This window comes from Cydia pomonella, chromosome 2 (assembly GCF_033807575.1).
Source record: "Cydia pomonella isolate Wapato2018A chromosome 2, ilCydPomo1, whole genome shotgun sequence".
Lineage (NCBI taxonomy): Eukaryota > Metazoa > Arthropoda > Insecta > Lepidoptera > Tortricidae > Cydia > Cydia pomonella.
In genome coordinates this window covers 26,080,336-26,103,089 of record NC_084704.1, presented here as the reverse complement: position 1 = coordinate 26,103,089, position 22,754 = coordinate 26,080,336, and the positions used below count along the sequence as shown (strand labels likewise).

At 37.2% G+C, this 22,754-nt stretch overlaps 1 protein-coding gene across 3 annotated transcripts in view; it reads left to right on the top strand.

Annotated features, from left to right (window-relative positions):
- Window positions 1–12,677, top strand: part of LOC133534748 (kinesin-like protein CG14535) — a 307,943-nt gene extending 295,266 nt beyond the window's left edge. For all 3 annotated transcript variants that reach the window (XM_061874007.1, XM_061874008.1, XM_061874009.1), the window contains 4 exons: window positions 5,160–5,253; window positions 7,870–8,067; window positions 8,339–8,554; window positions 9,077–12,677. In XM_061874007.1, coding sequence (XP_061729991.1) covers window positions 5,160–5,253; window positions 7,870–8,067; window positions 8,339–8,554; window positions 9,077–11,781 — 3,213 coding nt within the window. In that variant the 3' untranslated portion in view covers window positions 11,782–12,677. The remainder of the gene's footprint in view (window positions 1–5,159; window positions 5,254–7,869; window positions 8,068–8,338; window positions 8,555–9,076) is intronic.
- Window positions 12,678–22,754: the final 10,077 nt, after the last annotated feature.

Sequence of the window (22,754 nt, the reverse complement as noted above, 5' to 3'; positions counted from 1 at the left end):
TATTCCTCAATTTTAATGCAGCTAAAATAAGTCATTGTGTTTTTACTAATAGTTTAAAAAGAAATACTTTGTCATTTGTTAACTTCCCAAAATAAATTACAATCGTAATCAATTCAGGGGTCGGACAAAAAGTGCGGATGACGTCAAACCACTTATAGGATGATTTCAAATAGTATTTTTGATTTTCATAAACAATTATCACTTATCATTTATCAACCTCTTTATTAAACGATATCGCCACTTGAAATGAGTAAGTACGTTTTTGACCGACACATTGTCAATCAGATGAACAATAAATTGATTTCGTTATTGTTTAGCTATTGTATCTTCACGATTATATTTAGCTAAAATTTATATTTACTAATGTATAAGAAAACGCTCTAAAATGTCATCTTTACTCGAATATTGTGGCAATCCCACAGACTTGTTCTAACTAATTTCAAATAATTATACCTTATGGTAACAAGTTTCGTGAAATTTATTTTATTCACTACATCACCTTTACCACCTGTATTATTAATTCCATGGATTTATTTACGATTATTTTGTTACTTCATTAATACTACTTTGTTACTACATGTCACACGGAAGTTTAAATACAAACTCAAACATCATCCTGTGTGCAAGATTACGTCATTTTTACGTCATCCGCACTTTTTGTCCGACCCCTGGAATCATACGAACAGGTAATAGTACATTTTGATGCTAGTGCGGAAAGTGCGTCATTACTTCACGAATAGCGAGACGGCTCGTGGCAAGACTCGGGGTGAGTGAAGAATGACATTTCCGCACGTGTATCGAACGACGTTTTTAATACGGTTGCCAAAAAATTAAGAAAAACAAGTACTTTTTTTATGCATGTTCTAAACAATTAGACAGAAAGAATTGTAAATATAAAATATTATACTATTATTACCTAAGTATCGTTACTTACGATTATTTGTATATGGTATATTTCAATTGTATGAAAACAATATCGATTGTTGCCTTTGGAAACTTAAAACATTCTTGCAGTAAGATAAAACGTCTCTGCTTTGACAGGCGTTTTATTTCGGCAGCTATTCCGTTCTATTCAGACAACTTATTAAGAACGGTTTTTCAATATTCAATATTAAAAAATCATTGTATTATAATGATGAAGAGGTAAGTAATAAAATATGAAATATACTTTTATTTATTATTTTTACATGAACAGTAGGTTTTTATGTTGATTACGACTTTTAAAGGAAACTAACATTAACACTCATCAATAAGTAGTCATGAATTGGAACAAGTGGAAAAGTAAAAAGCACTAGTTCGCGAAATCCAACTTTCCGCACGCTAAACAGCTACGTAAAGAAGCACTTTTTGAGCAACTGTATTAAAAAGTCAGTTCTAAAACACTATGCAATGACAGTCTACCTGAGCCTAATTAGACTATTCCACAATTTCCTCATAAATTTCGCCGTAACTCTGCATTCCGCAGTCATTAATAGTGTGTAATCCCCTTTATCTAGCGCGTTAGGCACTGGCTTAAATGCGCATCGGAATTACATTCGTACGGGTTCCCTAATAGTACATTTACACGAAAATACGGCAGTTAACGGTTGGATATTAACCGAATATTAATGAAATTATTATGGCACTGTGCGTAAGTAATTTACTAGTTTTGTGGTGCGACGCCGTGTCTATAATGTTTGTTTTGTTTATGGTATATAAGTATTTACCGACGTAGGTACTTTAAGCGACCATCTATAGCATAATTATCAATTACATAAGCAAAATATTTAAAATACCTGGGAATATTTTCATACTACTCTAGATGGTCACTGCTGAAATGAAAATATTTTTCTTATAGTAACGATTAGTATAGGTACCGTTGTCTAGGTATCTTATTAGGCTAAGGGGCTTTATGCAAAGACTCCTAAGTCTCTCTATCACTGCAATCTTTGCTGTACCTTAATTTTTTTCGCTTATCACACATTATATTATTATCATTTTGACCATAAATAAAAGAGTAGCAAAATTTTGATATCTACCAAATATAGATATAACTTAATTATATTTCACAAGACATGATTGTAGTTTCAGTTGTCGCTTGGACTGTACGTGTAGTCGAGTACAGAGGCGTGCAATAATTCAGCTGACAGCCTGACAGTAGGCTGACAGCGGATTATGAACCTCGGCCCAGCTTAGTGGACGGTCACTTCGTGTTATAATGGATTTACATAGGTATCATTTAGGTACAGACATCTACCTAATCATGCATTACACGCATACTAACCTCTGAATGTGACTTCGGCCAGGTAGAATTAACCTAAGAGAGGATGATTATAAGAGGGAACGATATAATATAAAATATCTTACTATGTATGCGTGAAGAGATCTCCAAGGTAACCTTAACCACATTGTTGGTTGGTGGGGGGTTGATAGGCAGTTAAAAAAAATCTTTGAGGAGATTGTGGATTTGGTCATTCTCAATGGATCCAAGTTAATGCTAATTGTGCTATTAGTTTATCTGACGATTATTTATACGCATTGTCTTAATCTGATCGTTACACATCTGAAAAATGGATTTCGCACTAGTAATCATGGATTATTTCGTTTAATTAACATAAAAAAATATTTAAAACTTTTCACGCGCAATGATTCATCAAATAAACCTCGCTCAGTTCGTTAACTGAATGAAACACCTCTCATAACAAATTGCGATGTTTTTTTAATAATTAACTGCCCTCTTGCGCCGGATCTAAACGCTTTCAATTAGCGACGAGGGGCCATTAAAATTTTCATTCACAACAATTTCAATATTCCCGCCAAATGAATTTGTTCGAGTGGGGTTGCTAAGGCGGAATTTAAATAATTAATTATTAAATATTGAGATTAAGTAAGTGTGTATTTATGATCTTTATTAATTTTACATTAAATACTTTCCAGCACGTGTAGGTATCACAACAAGACAGTAAAACATGCTCGTACTGTGTAATAGTTGAGATACAATTGTATACCATTTTATTAGGCAGGCGTCCGGTTTTATATCCAATAGCCCAGTATTTAGTCTATTGCTTTCACCAAATAGCCTAGTTCATTTTAGATTCCATCAGCTCCCAATAGTCCTTACACCCTGGCGGGTGCTGTCTCTGCGTGCGTCCCGTGTAACATAAATAAATAATTATTATAGGGACATTCTTACACAAACTAAGTCCCACGGTAAGCCTAAGAAGGCTTATATTGTGGGTGGGTACTCAGACAACGATATATATATATATATTATAATACAAATAACTAACTAAGTACATAGAAAACACCCATGACTCAGGAACAAATATCTGTGCTCATCACACAAATAAATGCCCTTGCCGGGATTGGAACCCAGGATCATCGGCTTTAAAGGCAGCGTTACTACCCACTAGGCCCGACCGGTCGTAAAAAAACACATGCTACTAAATAGTGAAATCGCAATATAGAAAAAATACCAAAGTGTACCTTGCGTTTGTTATTTTGTATAAACAAATTATTAGAATATGCACCCCTATAGAAATCAATCCTCGCAGGCTTGTATAGTCATAAGCGGAAATGCATTGGCCGTCTTACCCGCTCTTGACACAACGTTGCAACAATCATCCGTCAGGGATGCAGTGGCCATTGATGATGATGATGAGCACTTGCAATAGTAGACGTGTTGAATTAACATAACCCATTTAGCGCTAATCACGACACGTTGTCGTTTTGCCTCTACGAAGCAAGCTACGATCGTCGCTTAGCGTTGAATGTGTTAATAGCGTCGTCGGTATAGGGTTCAAGGATTAGCTTGGACGGACTCTGGTAATTGTAAAAGATAATATAATTTGTAGTGATTTGTTCAAGGAAGAAAGTGTGTATTAAGTTGGGTAAATGACTACAGACTAGCTATGTACAGTTACAAAGGGCCGAAAGCCGCAGTGTGGAAAAATTAATGAAACTTGGACCACATTTTTAAAAAAATCACCCATCTCACTCAGGAATCGAACTAAAATACCAAACAATGTAAATTTGCTATTGTATTGCACTAATCGATAAAGTTAGTCGAAAATGTTAATGTTAAAATTTCTCCAAGAAAGGTTAGGTCTTACACCCATATCTTCTTCTAATCTAACGTTATTCCGGTCTTTACACTCGTCTGTTATACAAAATAGCCTTAAAATAAAAAAGCGTATTGTAAAAAACTCTTAAAAGTCAGTTTTGTTTCTTTAAAAAAATAAAAGAATGTTTCCTTTAAGTAAAATGAGCTAACTTATGTTTTTACTTACTTATGTACTTTCCCTCTAGAGTCCATTAATTTTTTTTTTCACCCTGTATACCTATTCCTTATAAACAATTAACGATATTTACACCTGACCTTGCATAAATAATGATTGAAATAAACTTTAACCGAAGCAGAAAGTCGGTAAGTAACTATTTAAACCTAATATCAACTTGTGGATTTAGTCATTCCGATCGCATCGTTCAAAAATGTAAACAATGGCAACCTATTTTCAACTTCGTCAACAAACAAGCTATCTAAGGAAACATTGCAAAACATTAACATCACAAAAACAACAAGTACAAGTAAATAGCATCTAACATAACATAATCTGGGGGCAAACCTTAAGTCCTTTTAATTATCTCTATGCGAAAAAAAACACGAGATTTCCCGAGATCTGCCGAAGGCTACCGAGGTCTGCCGCCAGATCCCAAGGTGTGCCGCGGCTCAGCCCGGCTTTGCAACGTAAACATGATGTAAGTGGCAGATTTGCTTAAATTATTCAATGCATTACCTCTAATGCTGGCGTGGCGAAGTTTTCCCTTCTAAATCCCTTATGAAACAAGGTCAACACAAACAAAACGTTTTACTAAGTTTAGTTTTTTAATTGTTTCAAACCGTTTTGATTAGGTAGTTTTACAAATATTTTTATAAGTTGCAATAAAAAAGCCATGTCTTTATTATTTAGTCATTCGACGCAAAGCGTGTCATACGAGTAGTTTTGACTTTACAAGTGTGTGTAAGTATGTATGTATATAGGTAGATAAATTTAGTTTGGTATTTCCCAATAGAATGAATTGAATGAATTAAAATTTAGAATTTTTCATCTAGGTATTTAAAAAACTTTTAATGTATTGAAAGCATTCAGAGTATTCAGACCGGATTGTTTTTGTTACAGACGGAGATATGTTCGAGCGCTCTCACGGACGTTATCCACGCGGTCATCAACGGGACGGACGGTTGCCTCTTCTGTTTTGGACACGCAGGACTAGGTAAAAATATTGACTACAATTCCTATTCCTATTGAGGACAATTCCTATGTCCCCTAGATGGGGCAGAGGGCGTCCACAGTCCGCCGCCATCTGGATCGGTCTTGAGCTTCGTGCTTGAGTTCGCTCCAAGTCTTCCCAATAGCCTTCGCCTCTGTAATTATAATCCGGCGCCAGGTCTGCTTTGGACGGCAACGTTTTCTTTTTCCTTGGGGATTCCAGTCTAGGGCTTGCCTCGGTATGTGTTTAGAATCCCTTCGGAGTGTATGCCCAATTCAACTCCATTTCCGGTGCTTGATCTGCTGGTCGATCGGGGTCTCATTGCAGCATCTCCAGAGGCTGGCATTAGAGATTTTCTCGGACCAGTATACACCGAGAATGCGGCGGAGGCAGCGGTTAACACAGACTTTGTAGCTGGCGCGAGATGTCTTTTGTAACCTTCCACGTCTCGCATCCATACAGCAATACGGTTTTTACGTTTGATCGGAATATTCTGAGCTTGACTCTCCGAGTCAGTTTACTTGATTGCCATACGGGTCGGAGCCGTGCGAAGGTTGCTCTTGCTTTGGCTATTCTCGAAGCGATGTCTTCTTCGGTCCCTCCAGTTTCTGACACAACGTTCCCGAGGTAAGTAAATTTGTGAACTTGCTCCACAGCCTCTGTGCCAATAAGGAGCGGCACGGTACACGGTACTTGCCGCCCTACACCTCATCTCCTGGGTCTTCCGGATGTTAACTTTGAGTCCCGTCTTCATTGCCTCACTTCAAAGGTCGTCCAGCTTGCCTTGCATATCAGCGCGTGTGTGGCTCAGCAGGCATAGGTCATCGGCATAGTCCAGATCTTCTAAGACGTTGGAGAGTCCCCACTCTATGCCGTTTATATATATGACACCGTATATGACGTTTCGTCTAACAAAAACGTTACTTTTGACACTGACATATCCGATCCATATCGTATCTAGACCGTATTTGGCGTATCTCAAAGTTCGAATCGGGCCGTTAGTTTCGTCTGACTTTACCTTTTTCTTGATTCTGATCTCATCGCTGCAAGTCATTAAAACAAAGTAACCCCACATAACTTATATTTAAAGCTAATCCGAGACAAACTTGATCAGTGCCTGCGCACTCATATACATGGCGGTAATTAAAACAAGATTGGAAATTATTCACTCAGTTTGAGAATCCCCAAAATAAGCGGCGTGTTCTCTAAGCTCGGTTTTAGTGGGATCTGGCTCCCGGAGAAGTTTCATTTGGCGAGCTTTCATTCAATTTGCATTTAAAACCATAATCCTCGAGGTAGGGGTAAGAAGAGGCTTGTTACTTTACCTCGTTCTGAATTATCGCCGTAATGAAAATATAAGCCTCCTTATTGTTCTTACGGATTATTATCCTGAGCGGGATTACTCAGAATAACTTGCAAAAACGATTTGCAGAGCATTAAAATCATGACCTAATTCTCTAAATGAAATCTCTAGACCGAATATTATTGCCAAAGAATATTTTTTAAAACCATGACAAACATGCCATTTCAATTGATAGATTATGCCCAAAATGTAGTATGCAGGGTGCCAAGCTAATAGCTTTGCTGACTGTATATTTCATATATAACAATAAAAAAAATTATGCTCGCCTTTTCATGTAAATCGATGACTGTGTATATATGTATAATGGAACATGTTACAATCAATATCATTAATTTTAATAGTCCATAGATCTGAAATGAGTTATTGGACGAGCGAAAGCGAAGGTCTCCGTTTCATACGGGGCAAAAATGCTTTCGTATGTCTGGCTGCTTTATCCATTCGGATCGCATTTCTCATCCGATTCTCATGAATCTTAGTAAGCACGTTCGTAAATTATATAGAAATACTTCACCGAATCTGGTTTTGTAAATTTTACAAGTCACAAAATCACTAGATTAGTAAGAATCACAATGAGATTGGCGTCAACAATGCTCGATATCGACCACTTTTCGTCAGATTGTCCCCAAATATTTATTTTACGTTATATTTATGTTCTATGCATGTTGTGTCTGCTATTTTAAGGTTCATACAAGTTTTTGTCTGAAATTGTATATTCTTCATGATGTTCTAATTGTGACACCCAGTCTGTAGATATTGTATAGGATTTCATTTTATTTCAGTCTCTTTGTCTTATTCTCAAGTTCAAGTAATATAAGTTATGGCTATTTAGGAGAATGCCGCTTTCTCACCTTGTGCGTTTATCAAACTTTCAATTAAGACTCAGACTCTTTCCCATTTCGATGCAAATTCGGAGGCGACGAGGCGAGGCGGGCGGAACTTCGCGCCGCACTTTATAGTTCACTTGATAAATAGCAAAATAACTTGCGGTCTGCTTTGTCGTCACCAGCTTTGAATACTAAGAGTTTTTCGGAAATGGAAATCTAGGAATTTATTTCATGGAATGGTGTCAAATGTCCGTACTTAATTTTTTGCTTAGGCAGAGCAGTTTATCTAAAAATTTGATGTTAGTCTTTCTAACAACATGATTTGTACAAATGATATAAACTATACTTCGGGACGGGAAAAAGTATCGAGGTATTGGAGCAAGTAACCAAAACTTTTTTTCACTATCTAATAATTAAACGTAAACTCTCCAGGTAAATCGTACACAATGTTGGGGCGACCGGACTCGGCGGCGTCGTTGGGCGCCATCCCGTGCGCCATCGCCTGGCTGTTCCGGGGCATCGCTGAGCAGCGCCACAAGTGCGGAACAAGGTTCTCCATACGAGTGTCTGCCGTTGAGCTCTGCACCAATACCAACCAAATCAGAGATTTGCTGACGCCCTATCAAAATGGTGAGTGCAACGAAACTGTGTTCGTGAGAGAAAAACAATGCTTCCATTTTGCATCAGTTGTGTAGCAGTTGGCACTACCAGTAGTGTAGCAACATTATTAAAACGAATCAATTATTGATTTCTTATTTGAAGACTGTGGATCATATTTATTGAATAAGGAGGATCTGGGTTAACTGCAGTACACAATGTTTTGATACCAAGCCACCGATTTATACCTATAACAGCAATATCTCGATAATTAACCTGAACCTGCATTTTTTCTTATCAACAGACACAGAACAATCGCCTGGCGTCTACCTTCGAGACGACCCTCTCTTCGGGACACACCTTCAGAACCAATCAGAGTTGCGTGTACACAGCGCGGAGAAGGCAGCCTTCTACCTAGATGCCGCCCTAGCCACGCGAGGAGCGAGGGAGGAGGGCAAGGACAGCCATCTTCTGTACACTTTGCATGTGTACCAGTACAGTGTTGGTGGAAAAGGAGCGGGTAGGTGGTCCAAAACAATATTTGATTTCAATAAATACTACCATATTGATTATTCTGTTTCTTTTTTTTTTATATATGAGCAGGGTCTAGTGTTATTTGGCTGCGGTTTTCTGTAAGGTGGAGGTACTTTCCCAGTTGGGCTCTGCTCTAGATCTCGAATGACATCCGCTGTGCTGAGCCCTACCACACAATGCGAGATGAAATTCACAATGCCCATACCTCTCTTTTGGACGTAGTTTAAGGACATACCCGGCCCGAGTCCTGGTCTAGGAACTTAACGATTTTTGGAGGTTTTTTTTTACATAACTTAAAGCGCTTACTTTTTTATTTACATACAAATACGTCATATACTCATAGACTATTCGTTATGAAGATAAAAATTGATTTGCATTTTTATACATTCTCATCAATTAATTTAACAAGGAAAAATAAAACTTGGTTTTACAAAAAAAACACTCAGTATGTATGGATCAAAGTTCAGACTGATTAAATAAGTAAACTAATGAAGTTTTTTATTCACAGTTGCCGGAGGTCGGAGTCGCCTGCATTTAATTGACTTAGGAAACTCAGAACGAGGCAAAGCTAGCGGAGGAATCCCGCTTTCTGGTCTAGGAAATATATTACTGGCAATATTTAATGGGCAAAGGCATCTACCGTACAGAGATCATAATCTTACACACGTACTCAAGGAATGCCTTGGGTCACTCACTTGTCATACTGCCATGATAGTCCACGTGTCACCTACCGTACAAAACTACTCTGATACTTTGACTACTTTACAATTAGCATCGAGAATACACAGGCTCAGAAGAAGAAAAATTAAATATTCCGCTAACAATAACGCGGGATCCGGAGGCAGTTCCGGAGAAGATGCATCAAAACCTAGTAGTAGTGAACCAGATCCTTCAAGCAGTGACCTGTCCGCAGACACTGTTATATACGTAGGACCATTAGATGATGCAACTGATGGAGAACATCCACCAGTTTATATTCCACACATGAACTCTGGCGACAATAGAGGTGTAATAAGTAAGGCACTGAGAGGGTCAGCGTTAGAACATAAACATAAATCATCTTTATCTAAAGTTATTGAAGAAAAGAGCCCTGTTCATAAATTACACTCTTCACCTAAAGCTTCTCCCATGAAGACTGCCCTACAATCGTCAAGTCACACTCCAAAGTCGTCACCAGTTCATTCCGCTACTTCCAAACTAACGCCCGTTAAAAAAGTATGTTCAAAACATACAGAAGATGTCAAAAGTACTAGTGATGAACAATGGATAGATGGTCCTCGAATATCTAAATCAAAATTAGTAGAAGTTAGGCATATCATAAAAGAAACTCAAGAAAAACAACGTGAAACTTGGATCGATGGGCCAATGCAAGAAACGAAATTGCCATTACAATTTGAATCAGTCCCGATTCAATCCAACCAGCTACCCTTGCAAATTGGCATACTTGGTTCACATGGTAGCGAAAATATTGGATACGGTTACATGGATAATCATAAAAAGAATATGATTAGGAAGTGGGTTGAAAACCAAACGTCACAAATCCATAAATCTCGACACAACTCTCCCAATCATAAAAGTCAGCCAAATCACAAAAATCTAACACAGAAAGTTTCAGAGGAACCAGAGGCAACACACAAAATGGAACTTTTGAAAGAGTCAGCAAAGCGCATTCACGTTGAAGAGTCTACAGTAAGAACTGGCTTAAAATCCGCTTCAAAGGGCAATGCAATAGAAGAAGAGAGCATAGGTCCACCAGTTAGTGACACTCAAACACCTAAAAAGTCTAATAGTAAAATTACTGCAAAGAATGACATAGATGACGATGACGATAGTGAGGAACTAGCAGAAATTCCACCCGCTCTGCCTATAATACAGCCAAGTAGTCTTAGTAGCAGAGAAGTATCTATGGAGAGCTTAGATAGTAAATATAAAGAACGAATGAGAATGGATGATGAATTAATGTCTAACCATAGCAGAGATATTGACGCTCATGGTTTAAGTAGGCTAACAGAAGATGATGACGAAATTTTAGAAATTATAGAAATAGAGGAACCGTTAGAACCGGTTCCGATGCAAGATTGTTGCTTACAAGTAACCGAAGAAGACATAGCACTTTGTATGGGTTACACAGATAATCATTTCTTAGATGCGGACCAGGAAGATGCAGAAGATCATCCCCTGAGGATTCTTAGTCAAGAAAACTTAACCGTAGCATCAACATTTACGGATACATTATCATTATATAGTGAAGTCGAACGACAAATTAGAAACGAAGCATATCTTAGACAGACTCTCGGGTTTTATACAGAAAATTTTTGTTACGAATATGCCTTAGGCGGAGATGTGAATCCTCACGAAAGTTTACCATCATCTCGTTCGAGAATAGACGACATGCTAGGACTTGCTGAATTGTACGGTTCCAGAAAAATGTTGGACAATGATGATTTACCCAACACGAGAATCGCTCCCCAATTTCAGTCACTGTCTCTTTGCAATGTCAGAGATACAGAAGAATTTCACGGTGATGGTTCAGTTTACAGTGAACCCGCGTATCGACCCAGTGATAAAATATGTGATAGTTGCAAGAGAACTATGTCCCGACCGGGTAGTGCTGTTGGTGAGTGCGGTGCTTTTCAAGATTTAGATTGTGCACAGGACGACACCTACGGCCCTTTCGAGAGATACAGAGGAAACGACATAACAGACGCTAGAATAGCATCATTGAGGCACCCAGATGGAGCATCTGATCCAAATTTACGAGAAGAAAAGCGAATACCGGGTAATGGTGCACCTTCAAATAATTTTCGAGAGTTGAAATCAAACCTTCACCTAGAAGTTACACCTCCAGTAGTGACAATTGAACCTCGTTCGGAGAAGAATGATAAAGGAGACAAAAGTGTAGCAAGAATTGTTGGCAGTTCTAAACCGGATGGTTACGATAGCGGCCACGAATCTACACCGAGAACAGGGAAACACAGCCCCGCAGCTACCTCGAGACGAGCCGAGTCTGGCTACGACTCTGTCCCGAGAGATTCAGATGCATCATCGTTAGACTCATACCCGACGCGGAGAGCGGCGGTGGCCCGAGCGCACGCCAAGAAACACACGACGGCCAAATACAAACAACATAGTGACCGTTCTTTTTGTTCGTGGCTTCGAAATCCCTTTGCATGCAAATATGCTGATACAGACCCTGAAATTAGTGACTTTTAATGTGATGGTTGAATGTGTCGATCAAACGACTAGAGTATAATTACTAAATAGCATTTACTTACCCTTAACGTTACCGAATTTAATCTGGAGACTGCTTTTGTACTCTAGATATACTCGTTTTTATATAGTTAAGGCTTTTGCACTAAACCAATGAGGTTACCGTTGTATTTTTCTAAACGTTGCTTCTTATGTGCTCAGTTACTTATAAAATTGACGTTGTATCATTGTAAATACAGACGTATTGAATTTAATTCTACTTTGAATGACTCTTGATAACATCATTATATTCATAATACTTCAGCTCATTTTTGTACTTTTATACTATCAGAACTTGAATCACTTATCGTGTAACTTTATCTGAGAAATGTTAAATGTAGCTTTTGTACTAAGCGGATTGTAAAATTGAAGCAAGATCAAAAGTCTTCCTCCGTCTTCCTCCTAGACAATCATATCGTGAGTCTTGTTCTCTCTTCCTTCATGTTGCACTAACCTCATTAAATAAATGCTACCAACTGATGATCCTTCATTTGTCCGGTTCTTATTGGAAACCGGTCCTAGTGTTTAATAAGCTTTTGTGTTAATCCAATCAGGATTACAAGACACGACAAAAATGAAATGTTCTAGTACTAAGACTGTTGTCATTTGCCATGTTTTGTATAGCTTTAATATTTTTTGATAATGTAATTATTAACGTTCACTGTCGGCGTGTCCGTGTGTAAATATGACTTAAGTACACTTAATTCTAATTACTGTGGCTTTATCAAATGTTGGTGAACTTAGTTATCGCTTATATCGTCAATGTTTTGTTATGATACGATTAATATTACAAATATTTATCCTAAATTTTACTATGCGTTCGTATTAGTTCACAATAAATTGTTCAATTTCAACTGAAATTTGAGCTTTATTTTAAATCCCTTAATATTAACAGTTTAAATTTTCTTTTTTGACAAGCAGCTAAATAGATAATAGCCCGCCAGAAGGTCTCCCAAAATCTCTTAATGTAATAAGTACTTATAGCGAACCTATGAATAAATAACATGAAACTCAAAACTTCCCACCACCCCAGGGGTTGAATTTCAAAATCTTTTGGGGCACAAACTTTTTCCTCGAAAGTGGAACAAGTTTCCCCCGCCGTAAGGGGGCGCTATTATCTTTCATTTCGCCAGTAATTTAACATTCTCTGTGCGCCCCGACAAAATCATGCTATCAAATAAGACGTTTACCCTCTTTTAGGGGTGACAACTTTTTTTTGGAAATCTCCCAATAATTTGTTAAAGTGGCAGCTGCTTAGCCCATAACGCTTATCGGGTGCTAAAAAGATTTCCCTTTTTATGTTTTAGAAGGTAATCTTTAGGAAATTGGAAAGGGAAGAGAAATATTACCCAGAAAGGCAATTTGTGGGCAACGATAATTTATGTAAATTCTAATAGAAAATATTATTCTTGTGTATATATTTGTTCACGGAATCACAACATTAACTCTACTTACAAACGCTTTCTGAGCGCTTATTGTAGTAGACTTATACAGGAACTCATTCCATGTTTTGACCCTGGGACCTTATTCGAGAAAAAAACATATTTATTTTATTGGTATAGGTATGCAATCGTTTTCGGGTGCGATGCACTTAATATTCATAAGCATATATATTAAATAAGCGTGTTATCCATAAAAAAAATACCTATCCAAAATTCTTAGTACAATTTAAAAAATAACTTAACCTGCTTAATTTTTAGGCATGACAAAGCAATAAAAATTTCACTTAATTACGAGCCGGTCCACATACGGACAATTTTACTATTAGGTCCTTTTTCACTGTTTTATGATAACGTACCCTTGCACTTCGTATTTAAGGTTTCTTTTGCAACGTTTTACTAAATATAATGTTAGTTAACGTGCATTAACAAGAGCTGTTCACGCAGATGTAGGTGAAGCCGCAGGCTAACCGCGAGAGGAGTGCATGATATATGAAGGTCAGGCAGAGATCACAAGCCAAGAGGACAGAGATTACACAGGTTATTTACTATAAATCATTTGTTTATTTAGATAAATGGCAGTTTTTCTAATAAAGTATTATTATTAAAACCCAGATTTCATATCATTAAGAGTTAAATAACTGTCACTCCGTCATTAAAGTTCCGTGTAGGTACCTATTTCTTCTAAATTATGAGATAAAATTGCGCTGAGCTGAAGGCAAACATTACAAGGAGCCTACTCCAGAAAACGTCAATCTAAACTTTAATAATGTAATTAAGTACCTACCTATGGAAATGGAAGCGTGATTTTTCCTTGTGTTTCGTTTCGGCTCAATTCAAACTTTAACATACGTCAATAATTTGCTAAAGATACGATATGGATTGGCTATGTCAGTGTCAAATGACGTTTTTGTTTGAAGAAACGTCACTTTCGACACTGACTTATCTAATCCATATCGTATCTTTAGCAAATATTACCTTAAAGTTCGAATCTGGCCGTATATCAATACTCGCTTAGCGGCCATTCTGCAACTGTGAGCTCACTGGGTCGGTTTTAGGGCGTTACAAATTACAAGTTACATGCAAACATTACAATAACGATGTCTCCATTCTCCAATAATCTAGTTAAAAGAGATACAATGTAGTTTCAATTATAAACTTCATCGACTTATCGCCGCAACACAACACCCATCACACAGGCGGATAAATAATACCACCAACAAACCGAGCACCACCGGGACCCAACGCACTACGTGACGAGCACGCCAAGCCACCAGACGCGACATATCGAATACCGATACTGACTAACGGCGTTCCAAAACCAACCTTATCTCAACGCAATAAAGCATTTTGCTTCATAATTTGTAACAATTATGGAAACTAGTGAACGGTAAGCGAGAATAAAACTAAGGTCGGTCGGGTAAGGTCGAATAGAGTTTTCTATAAATATACGGAAAAGAGTAACTGCAGACTGAAACAATAGCACGCGCATAGCACAGAAAGGTACAAAGAAATAATAACTATATCATATTTCATGGCTTTATGTATTATGGCTAGGCGAAAATGAAGGATTAACGAATGACACCTAGGATTTATTGTCTTATTTGAGTCGTTTGTACTTCTCAAAAGACTAAAATAAGATAATAAATCCTCGTACAAATGTTCATAAAAATGTACCTAGTACCTAAGTTGGTGGTCTGGAACTGGAGGAGATCGCTCTTTAGCGATAAGGTCGCCTGTTGTCGGCCTCTATCATTAATCATTTGTTTTTCATTAAGCTGTATCTTTTACTGAGGTGTACCAATAAAGAGTATTCTATCTATACCTAAATTCTTAATTACTAGGGATAGGGATACATAAATACATATGGCTTTGAAGCCGCTTATCACAGCAATATGAGTAGGTACCCGGATATATATAAATATTACACATCGGTCTTTGGAAAGAAACAATGGGGTTGGCAACTGTCAAAGGTTTGCATAAATTGCTCTTTCTAATGTATGGCAATATCCCTTTCGGCTATTTAGGGTTGACAAAATTCAAATCTTATCTGTGGTTGTGCACGCAAAGGGACGTCAAGTTGTGCCAACACTAATAATTGCTCGGTGGAATGCTGAGTCGAACGGAGCCGAGAATGCCCGAACGGTCTAGTGTTTCCCCACTGGTTTAATTCTATGACATTTGGCTTAAAAGCCTGGAATCCAGGTCATAAAATTAAAAAAAGAAAACAAGAATTTGACAAAATTCTAGGGATTGACAGGGCAAGCGGCAAGCTATGCTGGTTGGCTTTACGACGATTTACATACAAACTGCGCAACCGAGCACACACATTATGTTGGTGGCCCGCGACTGGTTGCGCCGCCTTGGTGTCCCGGTGAGATTTATGACCCTATAGTTATTTTTAAACTTGATGGGTAGGGTGACAGGTGTCATCTCCCTATAATTTATTACAACATAAATACCCCAAATCTCGCACAACTGACTGTACCCATCGAGTTTGAAAAAACAATAAATTCAAAATTAAAAAAAAAATCTGCAAGTGAGGCCTCTAGGGCTCTTTTATAAGTTAATACATTTTAACAGTAACATCATATAGTGACATGAAGAATACATAGCATTATTTATTAATACAACAGCCAATACCTGGGTAAACATAATAATCTTAACAATAAATAATTACTACAATATATGTATATCTGATAATTATAATTAGTCATTTAATAGGGATACAATAAATTAGTCTATTACGTAATCGTTACAAATAGGTACAAATGTAATTACACTAATTACATTTGAAAAAAAACAGTCTACATGTTGGTTGTTCTCTGCGAGGAATTCGTCAATAGTGTAATAATCTTTTTCTAGGAGTAGCTTTTTTTTTAATTACGCGTAATTATTTGGTCACTGGCAGACTCAACTATTGATTTGGGTAGTGAATTAAATATAACAGAGAGAGTTAATAAAAAGTCCCCGACGTCAGAGTACCAATAACTACGAGTATACTGTAAGTGTGCCGTTTCATATGAAATAAATATTGCATTTTATGGACTTTACGTTTGGAGTGTGGAGTTTACGTCAAATCGATGACATTTTCCTAAACTTGAAATACGACATCTTTATGACAAACAGCACATAGGTGTTGTGTGACAACCTGACAACAATGTGACAACGCTTTACGAAGCCGAAATTAGCCGAGACATTTTCCAAAATGGGTCTTTGGAAAATGTGCAATATTTGATCGCCGAGTACTATAAACCATGATTTATTTCAACTTTGAACAACACAGCGGTAAGCATAAGCACGTTAGCAGACTGTAAGGTAAGTTCCATGTTTTTGCATATTTAGTGTACTGCGAACGTTGTAGTTCCATCCAAAAGAAAACATTGTTAAGCTATAAAATAAACTAACCTTGTAATAGAATATACATTAGGCGGTGCAACGGAGTGGGCTAAGTTGTATTGTTCGAGTTTTGTTCTTTAAAAAGGCCATCCGGGAAACATTAAGGCGGCGTCGCACGTGGCATGAATACTCAAGGGTTGTCGCGATAGTGTTGCACTACTGGATCTCCTTTATCTGGTTCCTGTATGCCTAGTACCCATACATACAGAAAACCTACCTGTAATTATAAGATGGTTGACAGGAGGATTTTTTACTAAGCCCTTTTTTTTTAATTTAACACATTAATATAAAGCCGTAAAATTAGCAGTAGTTAATGGCTTATGACTAAAAAAGGGAAAACACAAAAAAGTCCACGTTAAAGGGAATGTATGTAAATAAGTGGTTAGTATAGATGCCCACCAGGATGAAAAGAAACTCCGACGGTTGTTGAGATATTATGGTTGACTACTGTTTGGCTACATGTAAGTAAAAATTTAAAACGAGTACATACTCCTAAACAAGATTAGTTTACTACAGAAATACTTGCCATGCAATCACCTCGTCTACCTTCCGAGTTAAGAGTCCCCAGCAACCTCGTTTCTCCATACAAACGTATTTACACTCTCATTTTAAAACGACTAGCTTCCTTTGAAACTTTGCACTTACAATAGGATAAGATATATCTAGTCCAGTAATTCGTTTATGTAGCTTCAGAAATATCTGAAACTAAAAATTAGCTGTATTTTTTAACTATGGCTAAAAAATAACTTGTTTTTGATTCTTGTTCGTTTGTTTTATAAACTGGGGCTATATATCTAATTACAGCGGCTGTAGCATGCTCGCATTTTTATTACTTGTCACTATACCTGTCACTTTCGCACTTGTTAGAACGTGACAGGTATTGTAGAAAGTGATAATAAATGCGCCCGTGCTACAGCCGCAGGACTACAAAGTTTCATTACAATCCACCACGTAGTTTTAAAATGAGAACAACACTCCGTTTGTATGGGAAGGTGAAATTCGGCCGAGCTTGCTGGGGACTCTTAAGTGTCGGTTGTAGGTGAAATAAATAGCTAGGACTGCACCAGGTACCTATCGACCTAACCTAATATAATATTGTAGCAGCCCGATAAGGAATACTTTTCGCTACAACGAACAACTCACAACAAGCCCTGTTCGGTTTCATTTTATTGCGCCTCTCTAGTTCCTGTTGTAACCGATACGCGCCCTGTCGGTATAAATTGGCTGGTTAGGCTTTATGGACTGGAGGCTAATTCAAACTTTCATCGTGGCATCAAACTGATACATAAATGATGTCAGTCGCATGTGCCTTTCGCTCTTACTTGTCCGTACATGTATTGGCGCGAGCGAGACGCAAGGGCGTCTGACATCATTTATATTCATTTTGATTTCACAGTGTAAGTTTTAATCGGCCTCCCGGGATTAGGAGGTTTTCATTCTTTTTGACATCTCTAAAGTAGAGCCAATAGAAATGGCAATAATGTAAACAACATGACAGATTTTGTTTCCATTTGACATATTATAAATAAAACCTAACGTAATTGTTTAAATTATTTTCCATTTCTATTGAACTCCATTCTATGTGGTATATATCTCAAATACCTCAAGAATACTAGATAAGGCTATAGCTGTATATCAAAAATAAAAATTAACTCCAACATTTGTTTATTACCGTCTTCATACATATCAATTACTAGCGCAATATAAATGGCATAATGGTTAATTTAAGAAAATATTTGTATAGCATTGTTCACCATCCCCTGTGTAGTCATATCCAGTACCCCTAGTGTAAATAAATTCGATTTCGAAACGTGACGTGCGCGTTTGCGTTTAGCCTCATTTTGTATTGGATTTAGAAAGAACGCGCCAAGCGGGACGTTTTGGAAACTCAAAATCCTATACAAAATGTGACTTAACGCAAACGCGTTCGTCACGTTATGATGTCGATCAAATTTACACTAGGGGTACAGAAAAGTGGCTTAGGATTATTAACATGTGGAATGTATGTAAGTTTGTGTTAGTCAAATCTTGGAAGCTAAATTTGACGCACTTCCCGGTTTCCGATTGAGCTGATATTTTGCATACACATGAAAGTCGGGTAATAATGCAACATTATGGTAACTAATCTTTAACAAATTTAACACATATCACAAAAAATAAGGATCAAAGTCAAATGGCGTTCTAAAAGTTTTAATGATGTGTCGAAAGATGGCAGTAAATTTACTGTGGGTACAAAGTGTTATTTGACAATCCACCTCTATTTCAAATTCTCTTTGTACACACTATGCCCTAAACAGTTTTTTCACAAGTTTTAACTATGAGGGCTATGAAGGCCTGCCGCGAAATTCGAAATTTCGTTATTCTATATGGAAGAGTGAGAGAGGCAGATAATGAAATTTAGATTTCATTGAAAATTAAATATAAATAGGGAATATTACGCAAAACTCTGAGTAGAGGGCGCGACTAGCACAAACAGAGGTTTGAAGCAAATCATCATTCATGATTGTCTTTATTTGTTGTATTTTTATATAATTTTCGTTCCCGAATACGGCTGGTTGTGGTTATGGAAGCTGGGTGGAGCGACGAGGTGTGACATATTTCGTCAAATCCGCGCTCGTCGGCGTCGGCCGCAAATCGAATTTCTTAGGCCTGAGCCGAATCAATCTGCATTATCCGTTAAGCGAGTGGAGCAAGTTATAGGAAAGCGGCAATTTGGTATTAACTGACATGAATAACATTAACACTAATCTGAATCAATAAAATCATTTGATAATATGTTTTGGTGTAAAATTAAATGCGTCATATTTCATCAGCGTCCTGCTTGGCGGCGTCGGCTGCCAAAATGAATTTTTTAGGCCTGAGCCGAATCAATCTGCTTTAAATAGACATGTGTACAAAGAAAATATGAAAAATTATGTGAACTTTTGTTAAAACCAACAAATAACATCGATATTAATTCTGGATAAAAATTTTAATTCAATCCTTGATTTGTCATTTTGTCCAATATAGCAAGTATGCAGACATTAAAAGTACGTACTAACACTACATTATCCCATACATTGTATTCCTGAGAAAATAAGTAAGGTCTGGTGGCTCTGGGATCTTGCTCTATTTACGCCTATCAAAACATAGTTTTATACCTTGACAACTCTAAATTACAACTCTAAGTTACTGAGAGGTAAAAATAAATTAACGTATTATATACCCATTTTCATCGCATGGTTGGGTTATTTTGTAGTAGGTCCAGACACAGTTTGGACACTTAACACTCGTGACTTGCACCACTCAGCAAGTGTCGAAAGGCGACAGGAGCCGCGATTTCTCAGGATTTAGCGCGCGCTCAAACTGTAAGCGGACGCACTTGGCCTCAGGCTTGGAGGGTTTGCTCGATTCTATAGAGGTTACACGTTTTCTGGAAGCAAGATGCTGGCAAATAGCAGAATTTATGGGTTACTGTTAGATAATAATAATGATAGTTTAATTTATGTTAGATAAATAGATAAACTTTACAAATTGCCAGTAACTAAAAGATAACAACAAATAATGAAATGTAGGGAATACTCGTATTCCCGTATTAATAGCGCCACTTGACGTAGTTTTATTAGACTACTAGAAACAGGACAGCCAAATCTGTACACATAGCTAGACTTTATGTCCCATCTCGACCTAGCGCCGTGTAAGCCCACAAGATCATTTTTTCTTCGCATTAACTTCAGCGGGGGCGAGCAAAATGTAAGTATTTTCCGATGAGCAGGAGTGTAGGCGACGTGCAATATGTACGGATCAGCGACGCGCGCGTAATGCCGCACGCCGCACGCGCGTCGTTGATAAGAATTAACCTGCTGCGGTACTACGCACGCTCGCAACAACACCACCCGCTTTCAGATCTCACCTTTCAGCTCACTCCTTCTCTACGTTCGTTTATTGCGTATTTAGTCTAGCCAGATTCGAAATATCTTCATTCCAATTTTTTTACTGGCATACTTTGTGTAACAGTTAGTAAAGTGTCTTGAATTCATATAAGCTAGTTTTGAAATTCGAACTGCATCATAATAACTACTTCATAGCTTAAATATACAAAGTAAAAATCTCGATTAAACATTTTTCTCTCTAGTCCGTACGATATTAGTAAACAATAATTAATTAGTAGTCCGTAGATGGCGAGCGATGAGGATGATTCGAGTTTCAATCTAGACCACTACCACCAGGCACTAGACTATTTATTACATAGGTACTTGTAGACACGATAGGATACTATGAAGATGAACAGGTGGTAGTTATTAGATATTTTAACAAAATGAACATCAAATGAGAGCATAATAGCTACTGAATTATTTTTTATTTCCATATGTAGCCGTGGTTACGCACGCAGAAGCCGCACTTTGTTAGGATTAGCAACACTTTTATTGTTATCCTTACTTTATTAGGATATCTAGTATTTTATTATTATAATCGGCATATATTCGCTATTACTTACTATTGACGATAATGCCCGCTAATAGCTCATAAGATAGGATTACTGTGTAAGCCTTATTGTGATTGGAGGTATTGAATATTATAAATGTATTATATCTCGCTCTGTATTAAATTTTATTTAAGTATTTCCTGTTTATAGCAAACTACATCGCATTGAAATAATAACTACTTATTAGTAAGTAAATATGATGCATTAGAGATTGCAAAATGTTATGGTTTACCTGTGTTGTGATTATATAAAAGAATAAAGGATGACTCACGCTGGAACGGTCCGGGTCTGGGCCGAGGCGTCTGACACGCCTGGTTTCTATAGAAAGCATCACGTGTTCACCAATCAGTCATCATAGAAATCGAAATGTCGGATGCTTCGGCCCGGACCCTGGTCGTTCTAGCGTGAGTCATTCTTAAAGCGTAACTATGCCATTATGTAAAATCTTGCCGAAGTTTTATCGAGAATTGGCTACAGTATGAGATTCTTCTAAAAAGCAGTGTAGGGATTTTTAAGGATCGGCAAGTTAAGCATTTTTTTAAAGAATAATATTTATAGACCTCGGTCGATTTATGTAAGATTATTGCAAATTTTGTTTTTTATTTTTACTAACAAAGTAATAGGTTTCGTTTTAAACTGGTAGACTAATGTATTGCAGCCATTATTTGAATGCAGTGACGTTTGTCGAGGCACTGCGGCTCCGCTGGTCACGACTCTAATCGATTGCTCAAAATAAATGCAGGCTCAGAACGCGCCCACAATAACAAGTAGACATATCACATGCATTTATGTATGTAATCTCAGTTTTTTTTAATGTAGATATGGTACGTGCTTACACTGATTGCCTATTTTCTATATTTCATTAAGGTATAAATGAAAAGTAAAGCAAACAAATAGGTACTGAAATCTTAACTTAAAGCTACTGTGTATGCAGATATTTAAGATATTTCTATTATAAGATACACATCATCAAAGTAGACACGTAAATGATTTTGTTTCATTATGAAATAGTTTTTTTTACTCTACGATGAGGGAAATGGCGAACGCACCCATCTTATGCTAACCGGCGAACACACGCTAATGGACACATCCTCTGAAACAAGGATTATATATGTAACAATTAAATCAATGTTTGTTTGTAGCTACTTAAATCTAAGCTGTTTACAATATTCACATAAAAGGTTTATTCGTATTTAAAACCAACGTTCAATTCAAGTAAATTACAGGAGACTTGTTAAAACAGTCAACTTGGGCGTGCATAAAATTTACGGGTGGTATTCGGATAGACCTCGTTATTTCAGCGAAGCTCATCGTTCCACTTTTATTACCCCTCCCTTATTGTCCCCAATAAAAAGTCTAGAAGATAGCCTATAAAGTTTAATGTAGGCATTTGTGCTGTAAAAATGATTACCGTTATACAACACTGTAATCAGTTCGAAGATATGATAATAAATATTTATGAGGAAGTTAAAAACAAAGCAGATTGCAAAATACTTAGGAGTCACGCTTCCTCTTTAGTTACTGTGTAGTCATGGTCATATTCATAAAGAACATAGAAATAATGACGTCTGTTACGAATCGTTCAAAAATGGACTTATTTTTGATCCTTCATTCGTTAGGTTAAGTCATTAATG